This window comes from Macaca mulatta, chromosome 6 (genome assembly GCF_049350105.2).
Source record: "Macaca mulatta isolate MMU2019108-1 chromosome 6, T2T-MMU8v2.0, whole genome shotgun sequence".
In the NCBI taxonomy this organism is placed as follows: domain Eukaryota; kingdom Metazoa; phylum Chordata; class Mammalia; order Primates; family Cercopithecidae; genus Macaca; species Macaca mulatta.
Window position 1 is genome coordinate 187,541,448 of NC_133411.1, and position 17,672 is coordinate 187,559,119.

At 47.2% G+C, this 17,672-nt stretch overlaps 1 protein-coding gene across 1 annotated transcript; it reads right to left on the minus strand.

Annotated features, from left to right (window-relative positions):
• Positions 1 to 281: 281 nt before the first annotated feature.
• Positions 282 to 9,503, minus strand: MSANTD5 (Myb/SANT DNA binding domain containing 5). The gene is made up of 6 exons (XM_078004380.1): positions 9,450 to 9,503; positions 5,697 to 6,032; positions 3,452 to 3,565; positions 1,710 to 1,794; positions 899 to 1,210; positions 282 to 555 (listed from the first exon to the last, which is right to left on the minus strand). Exons 1-6 carry the CDS (start codon positions 9,501 to 9,503, stop codon positions 317 to 319), a joined length of 1,140 nt encoding a protein of 379 aa, XP_077860506.1. The 3' UTR covers positions 282 to 316.
• Positions 9,504 to 17,672: the final 8,169 nt, after the last annotated feature.

Genomic DNA, 17,672 nt, shown 5'->3' on the forward strand with positions numbered 1-17,672 from the left:
CGGGGTAAAAGTTGTCCCTTACTACAAAGGGGCTTCCATGCAGGAAGCATGATGCAGGAATGAAAGGATGGGTCCCAGGTCACCAGGGGGCTGAGCCCCCTCCCTGTCCCATGGTCTCTACAATTGGAGGTTCAACCCAAGCCACAAGCACGAGCCAGAAAGGGATGAGGTCACGGTCGATCATTTATTTCACATTTATTCTCATTGCACCAGGTGAGGAGGGGAAGGAGTCATGCACTAACACACACAGATTGTGCTACTTTTCAGTCTTTCTGAAGAATCGGGATCCAGATTCTAATTGTCTTCAAGATCTGGATCAGTCAGTAGAGATGGCCCACTGTGGTAGGGGGCCTGGGGCTGCTGGGGGAAAAGCAGGATTCATATATGGAGCATGACTATTCGTGTTCCAGGGCTCCCATTCGGGTACCGGAGGATTTCCCACATAGATCACAGGTGTCGGGGCCCACGTCGGCTCCTGAACGGCTATGGGAATGCCACAGGCCTGGGGCTGGTGCTCAGGAGGTGCGAGGTCAACCGCATCTGCACAGGGAGGACCTGAGAGAGACAGAAGACACATGGAGGGCTCGTGAGGGCATCACCCACCCTGTACCTGAATCCTTGCCTGTGACCTCACCCAGCCCCAGGGCCATGTCCATTCTGAACAAGTCCCTGAACAAAGTCCTCAGCATTATTACTTTGGGGAAGAACAAAAAGGAAAAATAGAGGCAGGCAGCCCATCAGAGCAGCAAGTCCCCTGTGCTGTGTGCCAGGGGCTCTGGGCAGGGGCCTGTCTCGTCATTCTCTGCTCTACTCAGGGCACAAGGATGGTGGGGGTGGGGTGGGGGAAGCCAATGGCAGTCACTAAAGGACTATGAAGATGAATACAAAACACACAAACCTGAGAAGACACCGATTTTCCATCTGTATCCCAGAATCCTGTGCAGGGCCTCGCCATAAGGACATGGCAAGGGTAGGCACCTTGGCCTCTGGTTGGCCTCCTGAATAGTGAAGTATAAGTCCTGCAAGCTTATTAGCATCTGGAGACATTCCTGCCAGCTCTTCTTCATACCTCTCTGCTTGAGACGCTGGGCAATTGTTTTTGATACTACGTGGTACTTCTTCTTCACCCTGTACACTTCACGTTCAAGAAATTCCCATTCCTGCAGGAAACTCTGGATTTCCTGGTCACTCCAAGGTTTAATTGACCGGACTGGAAGGAAAGAGGAATATGGATGTACTTTGGCATAACTCACCTGCACACGTGCAAGATGCTGCCTCTACACGGACAGGTCTGAACTTGACTTTATTCAGTTACGGGAGATAATAGGACCTCAAAGGAGAAGTGAGAGATTCGGTATCTGCCTAAGTCCTGATGCCTGACACATCCGGTCACTGGGACAGGCAAGGAGGCACCTGAGAGCCTGGGTCTTGCTCAACTTCCTTAAAATGTCTCAGAGGATACTGACAGGGTGTGACGGCGTATTTGCTGCCTGGGAGCGCTCCTCTGATGTGGGACTCACATCCCACCCCTGCGGGGCCTCTCACTGTCACCCGAGCTGTGGGCAGGGAGCTTGGGGGATGCTGAGGGCAGCCCTGGAATCCCCTGAGATGCCCCCTCTTGGGGCTGGGATGAGCATATCAGACTCGAGAAGACGGAGGTGGGCTGGAAAATTTTCTCTACTACATATAAGACTCTGAGGACCCCATACCTGAGGCCTTTTCTGATTCCTGGGCTGCATTTTTCTGCTTCATTTTCTGGATGTTTCTGGTAGTTTCGGTGGGAAGTGTTACTTTCTAATAATAATAATAAAAAAAAAGATAAATATTTACATATTAGAATATCTTTTTTTTTTTTTTTTTTTTTTTTGAGACAGAGTCTTGCTCTGTCACCAGGCTGGAGGGCAGTGGTGTAATCTCAGCTCACTGCAACTTCTGCCTCCTGGGTTCAAGTGCTTCTCCTGCTTCAGCCTCCCAAGTAGCTGGGATTGCAGGCACGCACCACCACACCTGGCTAATGTTTTGTGTTTCTTTAGTAGAGACGGGGTTTCACCATGTTAGTCAGGCTGGTCTCGAACCCCTGACCTCAAGTGATCCGCCTGTCTCGGCCTGTCTTGGTCTCCCAAAGTGCTGGGATTACAGGCGTGAGCCACTGCGACTGGCTTTTTTTGTATTTAAAAAGTAAACTGCCAGACGAACAACATGAACCCAGGGGTTTTAGACACTGGAAAAGGGCGCATGGGGCAATGGAGTGAAGGCAGGAAACAAGACTTGGGGCTCCTACAAGTACCCAGCTCAAACCTGCATCCAGTTTCCAGGCTGGAGAGCAGGGAGAGGGAAATCAAGCAGAGCGTATGTGTTCTCCTGAGCTGAGAACTTCAGGAGAGTCTGCTGGACCTCACAGTGGCAAGTATAGGACACAGAAGCAGTACTGGGGAGAGGGTGGAGAGAGGGAAGAGAGAGAGCTCTGTGGATCTACTGGGAAGTCCCCCGTCCAAGCAGAGATCAGAGCATGAATGAGACGAAACTGCCTGGGCTGGGAAAGCACCGCGAGAAAGGACCAGGCTGAAAAATTCCTGGGGTCACTCTGGGCGATGGAGAATCTGAGTCTCCACAGCTGGAGTGAAAAGTCTGCCTAGTCCAAGGGCCTTTGAAGAGAGTGCTAGGAGAGCAGGGCCTCAGCAGTGGGGTCAAATTACCCACAGACTGAAGTTTCTTCTCATACCAACTAACAAAGATTCAAAACGATCCCCCAAAGCATCAGTCTAATTCCAAATAATTTAACTGCATGACAAACAAAAGCCCAACATTAGTTAAAAGAACACGAAGTATTTGGCACCTAATCACGTAAAATGCACAGGGCTGGCCTCCTACCTTCAATGGCCCGGCATACAACAAAACAGAGAAACACAATTCACCACTGGTAGAAAATCCATCAAGAGACCAAGAAATGACACAGATGGTGGAATCAGTGGAGCTAGACTTCAAAACAGCTACTAGAGAACGCCTGTGGCTGAGCATACAGAGGAAGCGGGCACCTGCGAGGGTAAGATGGCTCATGCCTGTAATCCCAGCACTTTGGGAGGCCGAGGCGGGTGGATCATGTTAGGAGATCCAGACCATCCTGGCTAACACACTTTGAAACCCTGTCTCTACTGAAAATACAAAAAAAAAATGAGCCGGGCGTGGTGGCGGCGCCTGTAGTCCCAGCTGCTCGGGAGGCTGAGGCAGGAGAATGGCGTGAACCCGGGAGTTGGGAGTTTGCAGTGAGCTGAGATCGCACCACTGCACTCCAGCCTGGGCGACAGAGCGAGACTCCGTCTCAAAAAATAAATAAATAAAATAAAAAGGAACAGCGTACATTTCAATGGCTGCAAAAATTCTTGTGAGATGAAATGAAAGACAACCCCAGCCACCCTCCCACGAAACAGGCATCGGGCTGCCTTAAAGTTACCTCCATTTTTCCTCCTGAGTGCTCTCCGGGGAATCTGTCTTCTCGCTGCGCCTGCAGGGCCTGCTCTGTTCCTGGGTTGGCGGAACACTGGTACTTAGTCTCCGCTGACCGAACCTAGGAGAGTCAGGGGCAGCCGGAGTGTGGAAACGTGTGTGCTTCTCTCTGCTTCTGGAGGTCTCTGAAGCCAGTGCAGATCGACCATGTTTAAATATCTTAAATGTGATTGGGTTAGACCCACCCAACCTTGAGACTTTGGATTAACTAAAGATAAACTAATTTAGTACTTTAATCACATCTGCAAAATCCCTTCATCCAGACTAGAATATGATTGAATAACTGCGACAGGGAGATTGGAGATCAGCTCGGCAGGGGTTCTAAGGGTCTCTGAGCCCAGCATCTCCAAAGGCAAAGGGACGGGTTGTTACATTCCCACAGATCACCCCTTCCCCCTGAGCTGGCGCTGATGGTCAGCGACGTCCTTAGGGTTTGGCCTCTGAGGATTAACTGTGATGTGAGGATTCGGGGAAGAGACTGGGCTTCAGCTGGGTGAGGGTGAATGGATGGTCATGGATGGCAGTTATGGATGTGGGGCCCTCTCTGAGAAGCTTAGATTGAAAAGGAGTTTAGGGTAGGGAGGAGAGAGGCAAACAGAGCCTTCTCCTGACAAGAGGACAGACTTGAGATGTGCATATACAGAAGTGAGGAAGCAGAGAGGGATAATGGAGGGTGGTTAATAGTTTGGGAAAGTAAGTGATGGTGGGGACCGAGAGGGAGGGTGCTGAGTACCCAGCATGGGAGGGAAACAACTCCTAGGTTGTTTTTTGGCTTCAGAATCTCAGATGCAGTCCAGGATTAGGGATGCCCCTCAGAATAAATCTTAACTCTTGGGATTGATTCCACTCTACTCGACACAATCCTGATTCATGGCTTTTAGCTCATGATAGCGTCTGAGAAGACAGGAAAGGGGGCTTTACAGTGATTGGTACTTTATTTCTACCCATGTTTTATTTTTAGGGGCAGGGTCTTGCTCTGCTGCCCAGTCTGAGGTGCAGTGGCATGATCACAGCTCACTGCAGCCTCAAACTCCTGGGCAAGTGATCCTACTGCCTCAGTCTCTCAAGTAGCTAGGATTACTACAGGTGCTTGTGCCACCACGCTTGGCTTTTTTTTTTTTTTTTTTTTTTTTTTTTTTTTTGAAGAGACAGGGTCTCACTACGTTGCTCAGGCTGGTTGTGAACTCTTCATTTCAAGCAATCCTCCTGCCTCGGCCTCCCAAAGTGCTGAGATTGCAGGTGTGAGCCACCATGCTCAGCCTAGTGGTACCCTGTTAAGTCAGAACAAACTCCACGTGTATTGGCTTAAGACTAATCTTTGCTTTTCCATGTTGTCTAAAAATATCACATTTTCTTCATTTCCACAGACATTTCAGGCCTCTGTTTCCGGATGCCCATATGGCCCGGAAACTGTTCCCTATGCTTCCCACTTTGGGCCTGTCCAATACACCCCCACTCTGCCTCAGGGACCATCTGAGACAAAAATCTGACCAAGTTATTCCTTCCTCTCCCCCAAATGTTAATGAACATCATCTTTTTCCCCAGGCTTGAGCCTTCTGTCTTGTTGGAGGCAAATAGGAACTTTAGGCATCTCAGCTCTACATCTAGCAGGAGCCTCCACTCAGCGTATTCACCCCCAGCATCACCTCCCATTCAACTCATCTTCAGGGTTTCTGCCTTGGTATAAATAGCAACTGCATCCAGGCTGTTTCAAAAACAGAAGTGCAGAAATAATTCCTGAATTCTTTATTCCCAATGACAGCTTCTTCTCAATCAGAAATGATTGGTAGCCGATTTTCATTCCTTCTTTTTTTTTTTTTTTTTCTGATAGAGTCTCACTCTCTCACCCAAGCTGGAGTGCAGTGGTGCAATCTCAGCTCACTGCAACCTCTGCCTCCTGGTGTCAAGCAATTCTCCTGCCTCAGCCGCCCAAGTAGCTGGGATTACAGGCGTGTGCCTCCACACCGGGCTTATCTTGTATTTCTAGTAGAGACGGGTTTCACCGTGTTGGTCAGGCTGGTCTTGAACTCCTGGCCTCAGGTGATCCACCCACCTTGGCCTCCCAAAATGCTGGAATTACAGGCATGAGCCATCGCAACCAGCCTGATACCCTATTTTCTAAATAAGTACCATTAACTGACTTTTTATTCATGCTGAAATTAAAATAGTGCAGGCATCAAGGTTCCTTCCACGGGCCACAGCTGTTGCATTCTAATGGGGACCCTGCTTATCTTGTCCTCGGTCTGCACCCAAGCCTGTTTCTGTGACTTTTCAGGGCAGACATTCTTCATTCCATGGCCGTGGGACAGCTTCAGATCAAGCTGATTTTCTCTGTCCGGGCTCCAGGCTTCTCCCATTTCCTGAACACGCTGGGCACTGTGTGGCCTTGGGCCTTTGCTGCTTCTGCTTGTTGCTCTGCTCCCATCACCAGTCACCCAGCAGGCCCGCTCCTCCTGCAGGCCCCCGTCGCCCTGGGCATGGAGGCCTTCTCCAACCCTGGCACTCCTCACAGGCGCTGCCTCACCATGCTGTCCTCAACTTGGACACAGTACATTTCAACACAACTCCCTGGTCAAGTCTAGCTCTCCCACTGGCCTATGCATTCAGTGAAATTGTGGATCGTGTCTACAGGTGAATCCCGTGAAAGGACAGCTTCCCAGCCCTGACTCTACGATGGAATCCGCTGGAAGACTTTCTCAAAGGCCAATTCCAGTCGTACAAATTCAGTTATCCTGGGCTGGTCACTGTGTGGTGAAAAGTCTTCTGGTGGTTCTAACACTAGTCAAGCATGAGCTCTTTGCCTTAAAGGAGTGCCATGGGCTTTGCCATGAACTACACTGAGTCCAGGGCCCACCTTGGTCCTGCCCCACCTCACTGGGCCCCTGGGAGGTGGGAGATTAGATTAGAACTGCCCAGGCTTCAGGCTAGCACTCCAAAGAGAGGGTGTGACCACCCTGAGAGTCCCTTCTCAGAGATTCCAGTGTGGCCATCCAGGTTGATCCTGAGCACCAGGAGCTCGGAGGGTCCCAGGTGGGTCTGATGCACAATCCGGGCTGAGAGGCTGAGCTTGAAGAGACTTGGAAGGCCAGGGACCGTTTTATTTCCGACGACAGATGGAAGTGCCACGGCGGTTCTGGGGCCCAGGGCAGGAGATTGGGGCCTGACTTAGGAAAGCCTTCTTGGGCTTTGAGATGTATTAGACAGGAGGGCGTGAATTTAAAAGAAACGGTTTTCACACATTTTCAGGGCTGCTTGTCTTTTCAAGGGTGAGGAAACATGGGTGTTCAGTTTTTTTGTTTTCTGTTTTTTGCTTTTTTTTTTTTTTGAGACAGTATCTCGCTCTGTCGCCCAGGCTGGAGTGCAGTGGCGTGATCACTGCAAGCTCCGCCTTCCAGGTTCACACCATTCTCCTACCTCAGCCTCCCAAGTAACTGGGACTGCAGGTGCCCACCATCACGCCTGGCTAATTTTTTTGTATTTTTTTTAGTAGAGATGGGGTTTCATAGCCAGATGGTCTCGATCTCCTGACCTCATGATCCACCTGCCTCGGCCTCCCAAAGTGCTGGGATTACAGGCGTGAGCCACCGTGCCCGGCCAGGTGTTCAGTTTTAAACATTTGGGAAAATCATCTAATTTAGGGGATACTGTTTCAATGTTTCAGTGTAAAAAATTAATATATGATGAATTTTGGCTGGATTTTTGGAAACTAGAAGAGCAACAGGGTAGAATACTGGGGGAGTGACTGAAAGTAACGGAAGTGTAAGGTAATGGGGTGTGTCTGCATGAAGGAAGATCTGCACGGGTCAGACACTGGACAGGCTTCCCTGGATTAGTTTTAAAATATATATATATTTTTAATTAGTGTGGTGGTACATGCAGGTAATCCCAGCTACTTGGGAGTCTGAGGTAGGAGAATCTCTTGAACCTGGGAGGTGGAGGTTGCAATGAGACAAGATCACGCCACTGCACTCCAGCCTGGGTGACAGACTGAAACTCCATCTCAAAAAAATATATATATATTTAAATACATAAATATATCTAATTTAAATACATAAATACATCTATTTATATATATACCTATTTATGTATTACATATTTATAGACATATATTTATTATTAAAATATATTTTTTTGAGACCGAGTTTCCGCTCTTGTTGTCTATGCTGGAGTGCGATGGTGCGTTCTTGGCTCACCGGAACCTCCACCTCCTGGGTTCAACCTCAGCCTCCAGAGTCGCTGGGATTACAGGCATGCACCACCATGCCCAACTAATTTTGTATTTTTAGTAGAGACGGGGTTTCTCCATGTTGGTCAGGCTGGTCTCGAACTCCCAACCTCAGGTGATCCGCCCACCTCAGCCTCCCAAAGTCCTGAGATTACAGGCGTGAGCCACTGCACCTGGCCAAATATTTTTTAAACTAATAAAAATTGCAAAGAACCTCCTTGGATTAATAATAATAAAAAAAAAGAAAGAAAGAAAGAAAGAAAAGAAACAGGACAGGGTGAGCCAGTAGTAGTTTCTGATGTACCAAGGAAGTTTTTTATTTGCAAATCAAAATGGAGTCTTTTCAGGTTCCCTAATGACAAAGGGAAATTGATCTAAGAGAGATTAAGTGTCATGCAACAAGGGAGTTTGAAAGAAATGTTGGGAGAGAATACATGGCACTCCTTCCTTCCTTCCCTCCCTCCCTCCCTCCCTCCCTCCCTCCCTCCCTCCCTCCCTCCCTCCCTCCTTCCTTCCTTCCTTCCTTCCTTCCTTCCTTCCTTCCTTCTTTTTTCTTTCTTTCTTTCTTTCTTTTTTTGACATGGAGTCTCGCTCTGTCGCCCAGGCTGGAGTGCAGTGGAATGATCTCAGCTCACTGCAACCTCCGCCTCCTGGATTCAGGTGATTTTTCGACCTCAGCCTCCCAAGTAACTGGGACTACAGGCACACGCCACCACACCCGGCTAATTTTTGTAGTTTTAGTAGAGATGGGCTTTCACCATATTGGCCAGGCTGGTCTTGAACTCCTGACCTCATGATCCGCCTGCCTCAGCCTCCCAAAGGGCTGGGAATACAGGTGTGAGCCACCACACCCAGGAAATTTTTCTTTGTTTTCAAGACGGAGTCTCTCTCTGTTGCTCAGACTGGAGTGCAGTGGCGCCATCTCGGTTCACTGCAACCTCCGCCTCCCGGGTTCAAGCAATTCTTCTGCCTCGGCCTCCCGAGTAGCTGGGATAACAGGCGCCTGCGACCACACCCAGCTAATTTTTGTATTTTTTAGTAGAGATGGGGTTTCACCATGTTGGCCAGGCTGGTCTTGACCTCCTGACTTCGTGATCTGCCCGCCTCAGCCTCCCAAAGTGCTGGGATTACAGACATGAGCCACTGTGCCCGGCCCATGTAAATTTCCACCTAAATGGTATCAAGAGGGTCTGAAGTAGTAGCTGAGAGGTCAGAGAAGAGAGAAGTCATGGAGACAAACACACAGGGTGATTCCACTGTGCAGACAGAGCCCAGCCCTCCCCATGCCAAAGACGCAGGAGAGAGCACCTGAGAGAACAGATTCCATGAGGACATCATCTTCCTCTCTGGATCTCAGCCTTGAGGGAGAGGCCGTGTCCACTCAGAACAGGAGAGGCCAGGACAGGTCCTCAGGGCTGCTGCTTTGTCCACCCGTTGCTGAGGAGTAGCAGGAGTGAGGCCTGGGCACGCTCGCGTGGCAAGCCCTGTGGGCAGGTGTGCAGAGGGCGTCCACAGGCAAGGTCCCGTGTCAGGGTGCTTCACCTGCCCCACAGTGTGATGCACTGGGCTTACAGAAGTCACTCCCTTCACAAGCGTGAGCTGGAACACAGGAGACAAAACCCTGAGGAGACTTGGTCCTCCATTCTAGCCCAGGATTCTTTCTAGGGCCCCTCTCTAGGGCAAAGCCTGCAATGTTCAAGTCTAATGGTCCAGTATTTACCTTATAAAGGGAGTGGATTTCACCATGGTTTAGAGCTGCTTCTATTTTCAACATTATGAGAGACGAGAGATTGATTAATGGGTCCCAATATACAGTTCGATAAAGAAATAAGACCTAGTGTTTGATACATCAGTAGGGTGACCATAGTTTACAATAATCTATTGTATATTTCAAAATAGCTAGGAGAGAGTAATTTGACAGTCTCGACCATAAAGAAAACAAATATTTGGCTGGGCACAGTGGCTCATGCCTGTAATTCCAGCACTTTGGGAGGCCAAGGCAGGTGGATCATGAGGTCAAGAGATGGAGACCATCCTGGCCAACATGGTGAAACCCCATCTCTACTAAAAATACAAAAATTAGTTGGGCGTGGTGGTGTGTACCTGTAGTCCCAGCTACTCGGGAGGCTGAGGCAGGAGAATCACTTGAACCTGGGAGGCGGAGGTTGCTGTGAGCTGAGGTCGTGCCACTGCACTCCAACCTGGGTGACAGAGCAAAACTCTGTCTCAAAAAAAAAAAGAAAAGACAAATATTTAAGGTGATTGATGATATCCCAACTATACTGATCTAATTTTTACCAATTATATGAATGTAGTAAATTATCACATATATCCCCCAAAAAAAATTTAAAAGAAAATCACCAATTGTTTCAATACCAATCCCAAATAATTCACACAGCCACAGTTTTGGAATTCAAGGGGATCTGGAAGGAATGAAGTCATTGGAGAAAAGTAATTGGGAATTAAGTGTGTCACATCTGAATGCTTGTGTGCCCCAACATTCATGTGTTGAAACCCCACAGCCTAATGTGATGGTGTGAGGGCATGAGGCCCTCGGGAGGTGATTAAGACTAGCTGAGTCATGAGGGGGAGCCCTCGTGCATAGGATTAGGATCCTTACAGGAGTCCAAAGAGAGCTTGCAACCCCTTCACCACCCAAAGAAGGAGCTAGAAGGCGCCTTCTGTGAGCCAGAAAGTGGGCCCTCATCAGACACCGAGTCTACCACAGCCTCCTCTTGGACTTCCCAACCTCCACAATGCGAGAAATACCTTTTTGTTTTTATAGCATAGCCAGTTTGTGGAATTACATTGTAGTAGCCCAAATGGACTAAAACAAATGGGTACGTAGTGATATCAGGGTTCCTGGGCAGAAATCATTGTCAACAGAAGAGATTTGGGAAGCAAGTCAGAAATCGTGGATGTCTACAGAAATCTCAGAAGTGTCTGCTGAGCTATGGATGAGAACCAGAAGAGGTGCTTTTGCAGATAAGGAGTCATTGTTTTAGTGACAAAGGAATATAATATTTTAGGGATAACAACAAAGTGTCATGAAACAGAAGTTGAGAGCAGAGAGAGAATTTACGCACTCTTAACCCGGCTGTGGAAGGAGGGGCATGCACAGGGGATGAGACTGGAGAGTGGAGACAGAGGGGCCACAGGCATGTTTCCAGGCAGTGGATATCGCTGCGTAGGAGCAGAGCACAAGGCCCAAAGGGCAGAAGCCAGCCCCAGTCAGGGAACAGGCCATGACTTGCAGTGGGTGCTGGGTATCAAGACCTTGGTTTTCTTGTTCTTTTTTTTTTTTTTGAGATGGAGTCTCTCTCTGTCGCCCAGGCTGGAGTGCAGTGGTACAATCTCGGCTCACTGCAGCCTCTGCCTCCCGAGTTCAAGCAATTCTCCTTTCTCAGCATCCCCAGTAGCTGGATTACAGGCATGCGCCAGCAATACTGGCTACTTTCTGTATTTTTAGTAGAGATGGGCTTTTGCCATGTTGGCCAGGATGGTCTCGATCTCCTGACCTCATGATCTGCCCGCCTTGGCCTCCCAGAGTGCTGGGATTACAGGCATGAGCCACCACATCCAGCCTAAAACCTTGCTTTTCAATGAAACAGTCTGAGACTGAGTCTCAGCACTTTCACTTGCTCTGTGAGCTCCAGCACATCCTCTGCTCTCGCTGGGTGCCGGTGTCTTCCCCTGCAAAAAAGGAGAACTTATATCTCACCCTCCTGATTGAATCAGGTCCACCCCAGATGTACTCCCTGTTGATTAGCTTAAGGATTTGGGACTTTGATGGCATCAGCCAAATCCCTTCAGGGTGGTACCTAATCCAGGGTTTGATTGGATACCTGGGTGGGGTTGTGACTGCCTTCAACTTGCACAAGGATTTGGAAGGATTCTGGGCCCTGTGTCCCCAACTGCAAAATAGGAGGTTGTCTTGGCTGAGGTGCGGTGGCTCACGCCTGTAAACCCAGCACTTTGGGAGGCCGAGGCGGGTGGATCACGAGGTCAGGAGATCCAGACCATCCTGGCCAACATGGTGAAACCCCGTCTTCACTAAAAATACAAAAAATTAGCCGGGCGAGGTGGCGGGCGCCTGTAGTCCCCGCTACTTGGGAGGCTGAGGCAGGAGAATGGCGTGAACCTGGGAGGCGGAGCTTGCAGTGAGCCAAGATCACGCCACTGCACTCCAGCCTGGGCAACAGAGCGAGACTCCGTCTCAAAAAAAAAAAAAAAAAAAAAAAAAAAAGAGGTTGTCCTATTTTGCACCAATGAACATCCATGATTTCTGAATTGTTTTCGACTTCACCGAGCTTCCAGTGAAACAGGAAGTGCTGAAATCCCAACGTTGGTGTAAGTGTAGAGTTTGCTGCATTTTGTGATATGCTTTTTCTGCATCAAGATAAACACGTCCCCCCTACCCATTCTATTAAATGTGGTGTGGTTGATTTTCACATGTTGAACAAACGTTGGACTTCTGGGATAAGTCCCAGAAGTTCATGATGTGTAATCATTTTCATTAGCTGCTTTATTTATATGAATTTGGCTAGAAATTACCTACTCATAGGTGCCAGGGGCTTCAAATTCCTCTAGTATCCTTGCTTTGGTCTCCACTTGTGACGGAGTTTCCCCAAATGGTCCCCCTCAGGGACAGTCTGTGGCTCTGTCTGCTATAACCCAGCGCTGTTGCACTGTGGCTCTGTTGGGATGGTGGCAGACGGGACGCATGCTATAATCTTCCAGTAAAATCTGTCAGTACTCCTGTATCCAAGGGCTGGACCTACTCAAATGTTCTCCAGTGGTAAAACTTCGCCTCCTTGCCCTGTCCTCCCTCCCCTCCCCTGGTTGCAGGATTCCAATCTACTGGAATCCTCAAAGTCTTGAGCCATGTTGACAGTTTCCTCTCCCTTAGGTGAGACAGGAAGGACAGAGAGAGTGGGGGAACGTCCTTCCTCCAGCTAGCATAAGACTCTGGCAAACTCTTTTCCCTGGAGTGTAGGCTTTTATGGAGAAGACTCTGGGTGTATTTCACAATGATTCCCCTTCTTCTGCCACAGCCCTCAGGCGATATTTCTCAGATCATCACCTGGTGAATCTGCTGGGACTCCTGGAGCTAATGGCAGTGGCGGTATGCGGGACCCGTTATGACTATGGATCGAGAAGTTCCACATTCTCAGTTTAGTCCATATTCAACCTCCAGCAATTCATCAAAATTACCTGTTAGTTTTCCGACCAGTTTATGGCTCCAGTAGGCTCCAAGTAAACAGACCTCTGTCTCTGGATACACCCGTCTCTCCAGATTTCACGGTCGTGACTTCAGTTCTCGGAAAGATAAAAGTCACTGATTTTCAGCTTGACTAGCTTTTTTCTTATAAGGATAGGGGTGATGACTTCCAAGCTGTTTGCATGTTGTAGTTGAAACCGGGAGTTCCAACAAGTTTCTGACTGCAAGAGAATTAAAGAGAGAATTGAAGAATAGAAGAATATCGAATGACAACAGAATCACAAAAATCCTTTAACTGCTCAGTTTAAACAGTTTAAATGCCGAGGCAGGAAACAATTTCATGATGACTTCAGTGTCAATAGAATGGCTATCAGAGGTTGTCTGTGTAGCATCATGCAGAAATGCAGAATATGGACAGGACACCTTCTACAGCGTACTCCAAGCTTTGCTTTAATTTTGAATAGCAATTGTTTGCACTTCTGGCTGGGCACGGTGGCTCACGCCTGTAATCCCAGCACTTTGGGAGGCCGAGGTGGGTGGATCATGAGGTCAGGAGTTCGAGACCAGTCTGGCCAACATGGTGAAACCCCATCTCTACGAAAAACACACACACACACACAAATTAGCTGGGCATGGTGGCGGGTGCCTGTAATCCCAGCTACTTGGGAGGCTGAGGCAGAAGAATTGCTTGAACCCAGGAGGTGGAGGTTGCAGTTAGCCGAGATCGTGCCATTACACTCCAGTCCGGGTAACAGTGCGAGACTTCGTCTCAAAAAAAAAAAAAAAAAAAAGTTGTTTGCACTTCTACACATCTACATAAATTTGTATTTGTATTATATCAACCAAAGGAATACAATTTGACTTAATTGAGTTTCTGCAAAAAACTTCAATTTCCCAGGTCTCATCTAGAAGGGATAAGATAACTTTATAAGCACAGTTTTTCAAAAGATAAACATCGCACAGGAAAAAAAAAATTCTCATTGTTATTATTTGCATCTGGGGTTATACTGTAAAAAGAGACATTTTAGATCTTTTACAGTCTCTAGTAGTAAACAGAAAGATTACATTTTTATTACTGTGGCTTTTATCCTGGCCCTTGAAAATTCGTTTGCAATTTTAGAACCAGGAATACTTTTGGTGTGTCCAATTGGCCATTTGAGCTGAAAAGATTGATGATGGTGATATACAGTGTGGAAGGTCATTATAATTTCGGCTATGGTTGTTTTATTTTTATCTGAATTTCCTTTCATCAGAAAATTTGTTACTTTATCCGTTTCTTTAGCACTATTTGAGGAAATCATGTATCTCTTAGGCTTAGCTGTTAGTATATCCTGGCTTATATCTGATTTTCCAATATGTTCAATACTGAATGAACAATTGTGTACTGTAGAAAGAGCTTCAGAACATCTTTTCTCTAATTTAATAGATACCAAATGTTTTGGAAAAAAATTTTTTTTTTTTTTTTTGAGACAGAGTCTCGCTCTGTCGCCCAGGCTGGAGTGCAGTGGCGCGATCTCCGCTCACTGAAAGCTCTGCTGCCTCCTGGGCTCACGCCATTCTCCTGCCTCAGCCTCCCGAGAAGCTGGGACTACAGGCGCCCGCCACCATGCCCGGCTAATTTTTTTGCGTTTTTAGTAGAGAAGGGGTTTCACCGTGTTTGCCAGGATGGTCTCGATCTCCTGACCTCGTGATCCGCCCACCTCGGCCTCCCAAAGTGCTGGGATTACAGGCGTGAGCCACCGCGCCCGGCCAATTTTTTTTTTTTTTTTTTTTGAGAGAGTCTCGTTCTGTCGCCCTGGCTGGAGTGCAGTGGCACGATCTTGGCTCACTGCAACCTCCGCCTTCCTGGTTCATGCCATTCTCCTGCCTCAGTCTCCCGAGTAGCTGGGACTACAGGCTAATGTTTTGTATTTTTAGTAGAGACAGGGTTTCACCGTGTTAGCCAGGATGGTCTCGATCTCCTGACCTTGTGATCCACCCACCTCGGCCTCCCAAAGTGCTGGGATTGGTGTGAGCCACGGCACCCGGCCTTGAAAATTAATCATGAAATTTATACTTGCATTTTGATTCAAATATACATAAATGAAAATAGGCAATAGGGTAGATTTCATATTAAGTATCCTTAACACAAAATATAAAATAAAAAATAAATTATAGTAATCACAATAATTGAAAATACTAAGTTTGATCATCTCACAAGAGTGAAGCATAATTACCAATAAATTGAGGCCGAACTATTGAAAGGTTGGAAACTTACAAACTAACAATAAACTTGAACTTGATATGTGACACAGAAAAGTCAAACTTTACGCATGCCTGCAAGGGAGAACTGTGTTTGCAGGAACAGTATCCCTGAAGAAAGCCAGAGCTGATCTTATCCAAAATTTTGAGCAGCTGTGTCTGGGATTGGCGAATTTTCAGAGGCAGGGTTGTTTATGGATTGTTACACTTTTAAGTGTGTTAGTGTGGTCACTGGAATTAGATGGTTGTCGACCGGCTAACTTCCAGAAGCACGGTCACTGGAGGGAGGGACTTGCTGACCCATCGTGGTCTAGAAGCAGCACTAAGTGGCATTCGGAGGCTGTCATTAAGTTGATCTCAGAAGCGTGGCTGCTGGCAGTGAGGCCATCACTGATTTTTCAGACCATGTGTACTGATCCAAAGGTCGAATTATTGGAGATTATTTTACAATTTAGGAATTTGGCCAAAAGAACAATCTTTTCCTTTCTTTAATATGGAAAACAAGTACTTTTATTCTCACTTCCCTCTTTTGTCTTCCCTCAAACACATAGGAGAGAACATAAAAGAGATTGTTCATCTCTTTATTTGTGGAGGTATGATTTCCAGCTTGTATTGCCACTTAAGCGCTTAATTTAAGAGCCAATTACTGAAGCAGAACCATAGCTTTAAGTGCTGATTTTTCATTAATGAGGGGAGAAACCCTGAATACATTTAAGGCATCCTAACCAAGTTAATACAGGATTCAGGACAAAATCTTTAAATACAGGGCGTTTGGCAACCCTACCTGAGTCAGGTTTCTTCTCACTCGCCACTCTCACCTACTTGCCTGTGAAAACCGTGCCTTATTTATTCTAATACATAATTATCTGTCTTCTGTTCTTCGTCAGTGCTGTCCCTGTTTGAGCTGGGACCTCATTTACCTACTACTTGAATTTAAACAGCCCAGATTTCCTGGGGGGCATCAGTCATCAGTCATCAGGCATCAGCTCTCTTCAACCCCATACACTTATCTTCTATGCAATTTCCCTTGCCTACCGTCTTTGACTCCACCAATTTTACCATAAAATCCAAACTCCTTAGCTTGGCAAATAAGGCCTTTTGTGATTTGGCTTCTGCCGTCTACTCAAGCTTTAACATTTGTCATTTTCTTGCTCTCTAGTTCTAAATTACGTTTCCCAAATGTGCCCTATTACCCACCTGTGCTTTGGCGCATGCAGTTTCCTCTTAATCGGAATGCGTCTCTCTCCCTCGGAGTTCCTATTGTTCTCCCCAAATAGAGCTCAGGCATCATTGGCCCTGGAAAGCTTTGATGTCTCCAGGCTCTCTTGATGAGTCTCTTTCTTCATCCTGTGCAAATCTTTACAATATTCTCATAGTGGAACATATTGTCGTAACTTATTTGTCTATTGAAACAACAAAAACTGCAACATAATCTGCTTGCTCATTTGCTAGTTCAATTCCATCCCCTTCCCCTCAATTCATGGCTTCTTGAAGAAAAGCCTGTGTCTGTCTTAAAACTTGTACAGTTTTAAGACTTGTATACTTGTAAACATATATAGTGCCTGCTCCAAAGTTAAAAAATATTTACTGTTATGAGAAAAACTTGGGACTGTAATGTCCCCCCTCAAACTGGGAAGGAGCTGAGACCAAAGAATGACTCAGACAAGTCCAGCTTGATGAGCAGATTTTATGATGATTTCCATACAGGGCACTCCTGGGCGGCAGCAGGACCGCTCTGGAGATCTGTACCACCTTGCACCTCTAAGCTGCTTTTAAGCCAGTTTTCTGGCTCTTTGCCTCATGTGTGTGATTGGACCGTTTGCTTAGTGTGTTCCCAGACACTCCGGGATGTTTGGGTTCACAGGGACACTTGCTCCTTGGTTGGGCACCATGGCCTTTCCCAGCCTTCAGGGCTCAAGCAGTGGATATAAACCCTTAGGTAAGCCGGTAGAGGATCTGTCACACTACACTGAGTTTATGAAACAATTCACATGTCTTGTTTGGGCTGCTGTAACAAAATACCTCATCATACTAGGTAACTAATAAAACATTTCTCACAGTTCTGGAGGCTGGGAAATCCATTTAAGGTGCTAGCATGGTTGGTGTCTGGTTATGGCCATCTTGATTCAAAGAAGGTATCTTATCACTGTGCCCTCACATGGCTGAAGGGCAGAACAAGCTCCCTTGGGGCTCTCTGATAAGGGCACTGAGGGCTCCGCCCTTATGACCTAATCACCTCTCCATACATCCCACTTCATAATATGATCACCTTGGAGGTTAGCATTTGGACATATGGATTTCGGGGGAAGACATAAACATTCAGACCGTAGCAATGTCCTTTACAAGAGTTTGCCACAGGTGTTAGATTTGTGAAGTTCTTCTGATGTGTTCATTATACATTTAAAAAATACATATTTAGGGCAGCTGGGCATGGTGGCTCATGCCTGTAATTCCAGCACTTTGAGATGCTGAGGCGGGCTG

Excerpts from the sequence above, each read along its gene's own strand:
- MSANTD5 (XM_078004380.1), bottom strand. The coding sequence starts at position 9,503 with ATGTTGAAAATAGAAGCAGCTCTAAACCATGGTGAAATCCACTCCCTT. Across the intron at positions 1,211-1,709 it reads GGAATCAGAAAAGGCCTCAG|TCCGGTCAATTAAACCTTGG; the intron begins GTATGGGGTCCT and ends CTTTCCTTCCAG. Across the intron at positions 556-898 it reads GAAAATCGGTGTCTTCTCAG|GTCCTCCCTGTGCAGATGCG; the intron begins GTTTGTGTGTTT and ends TGTCTCTCTCAG.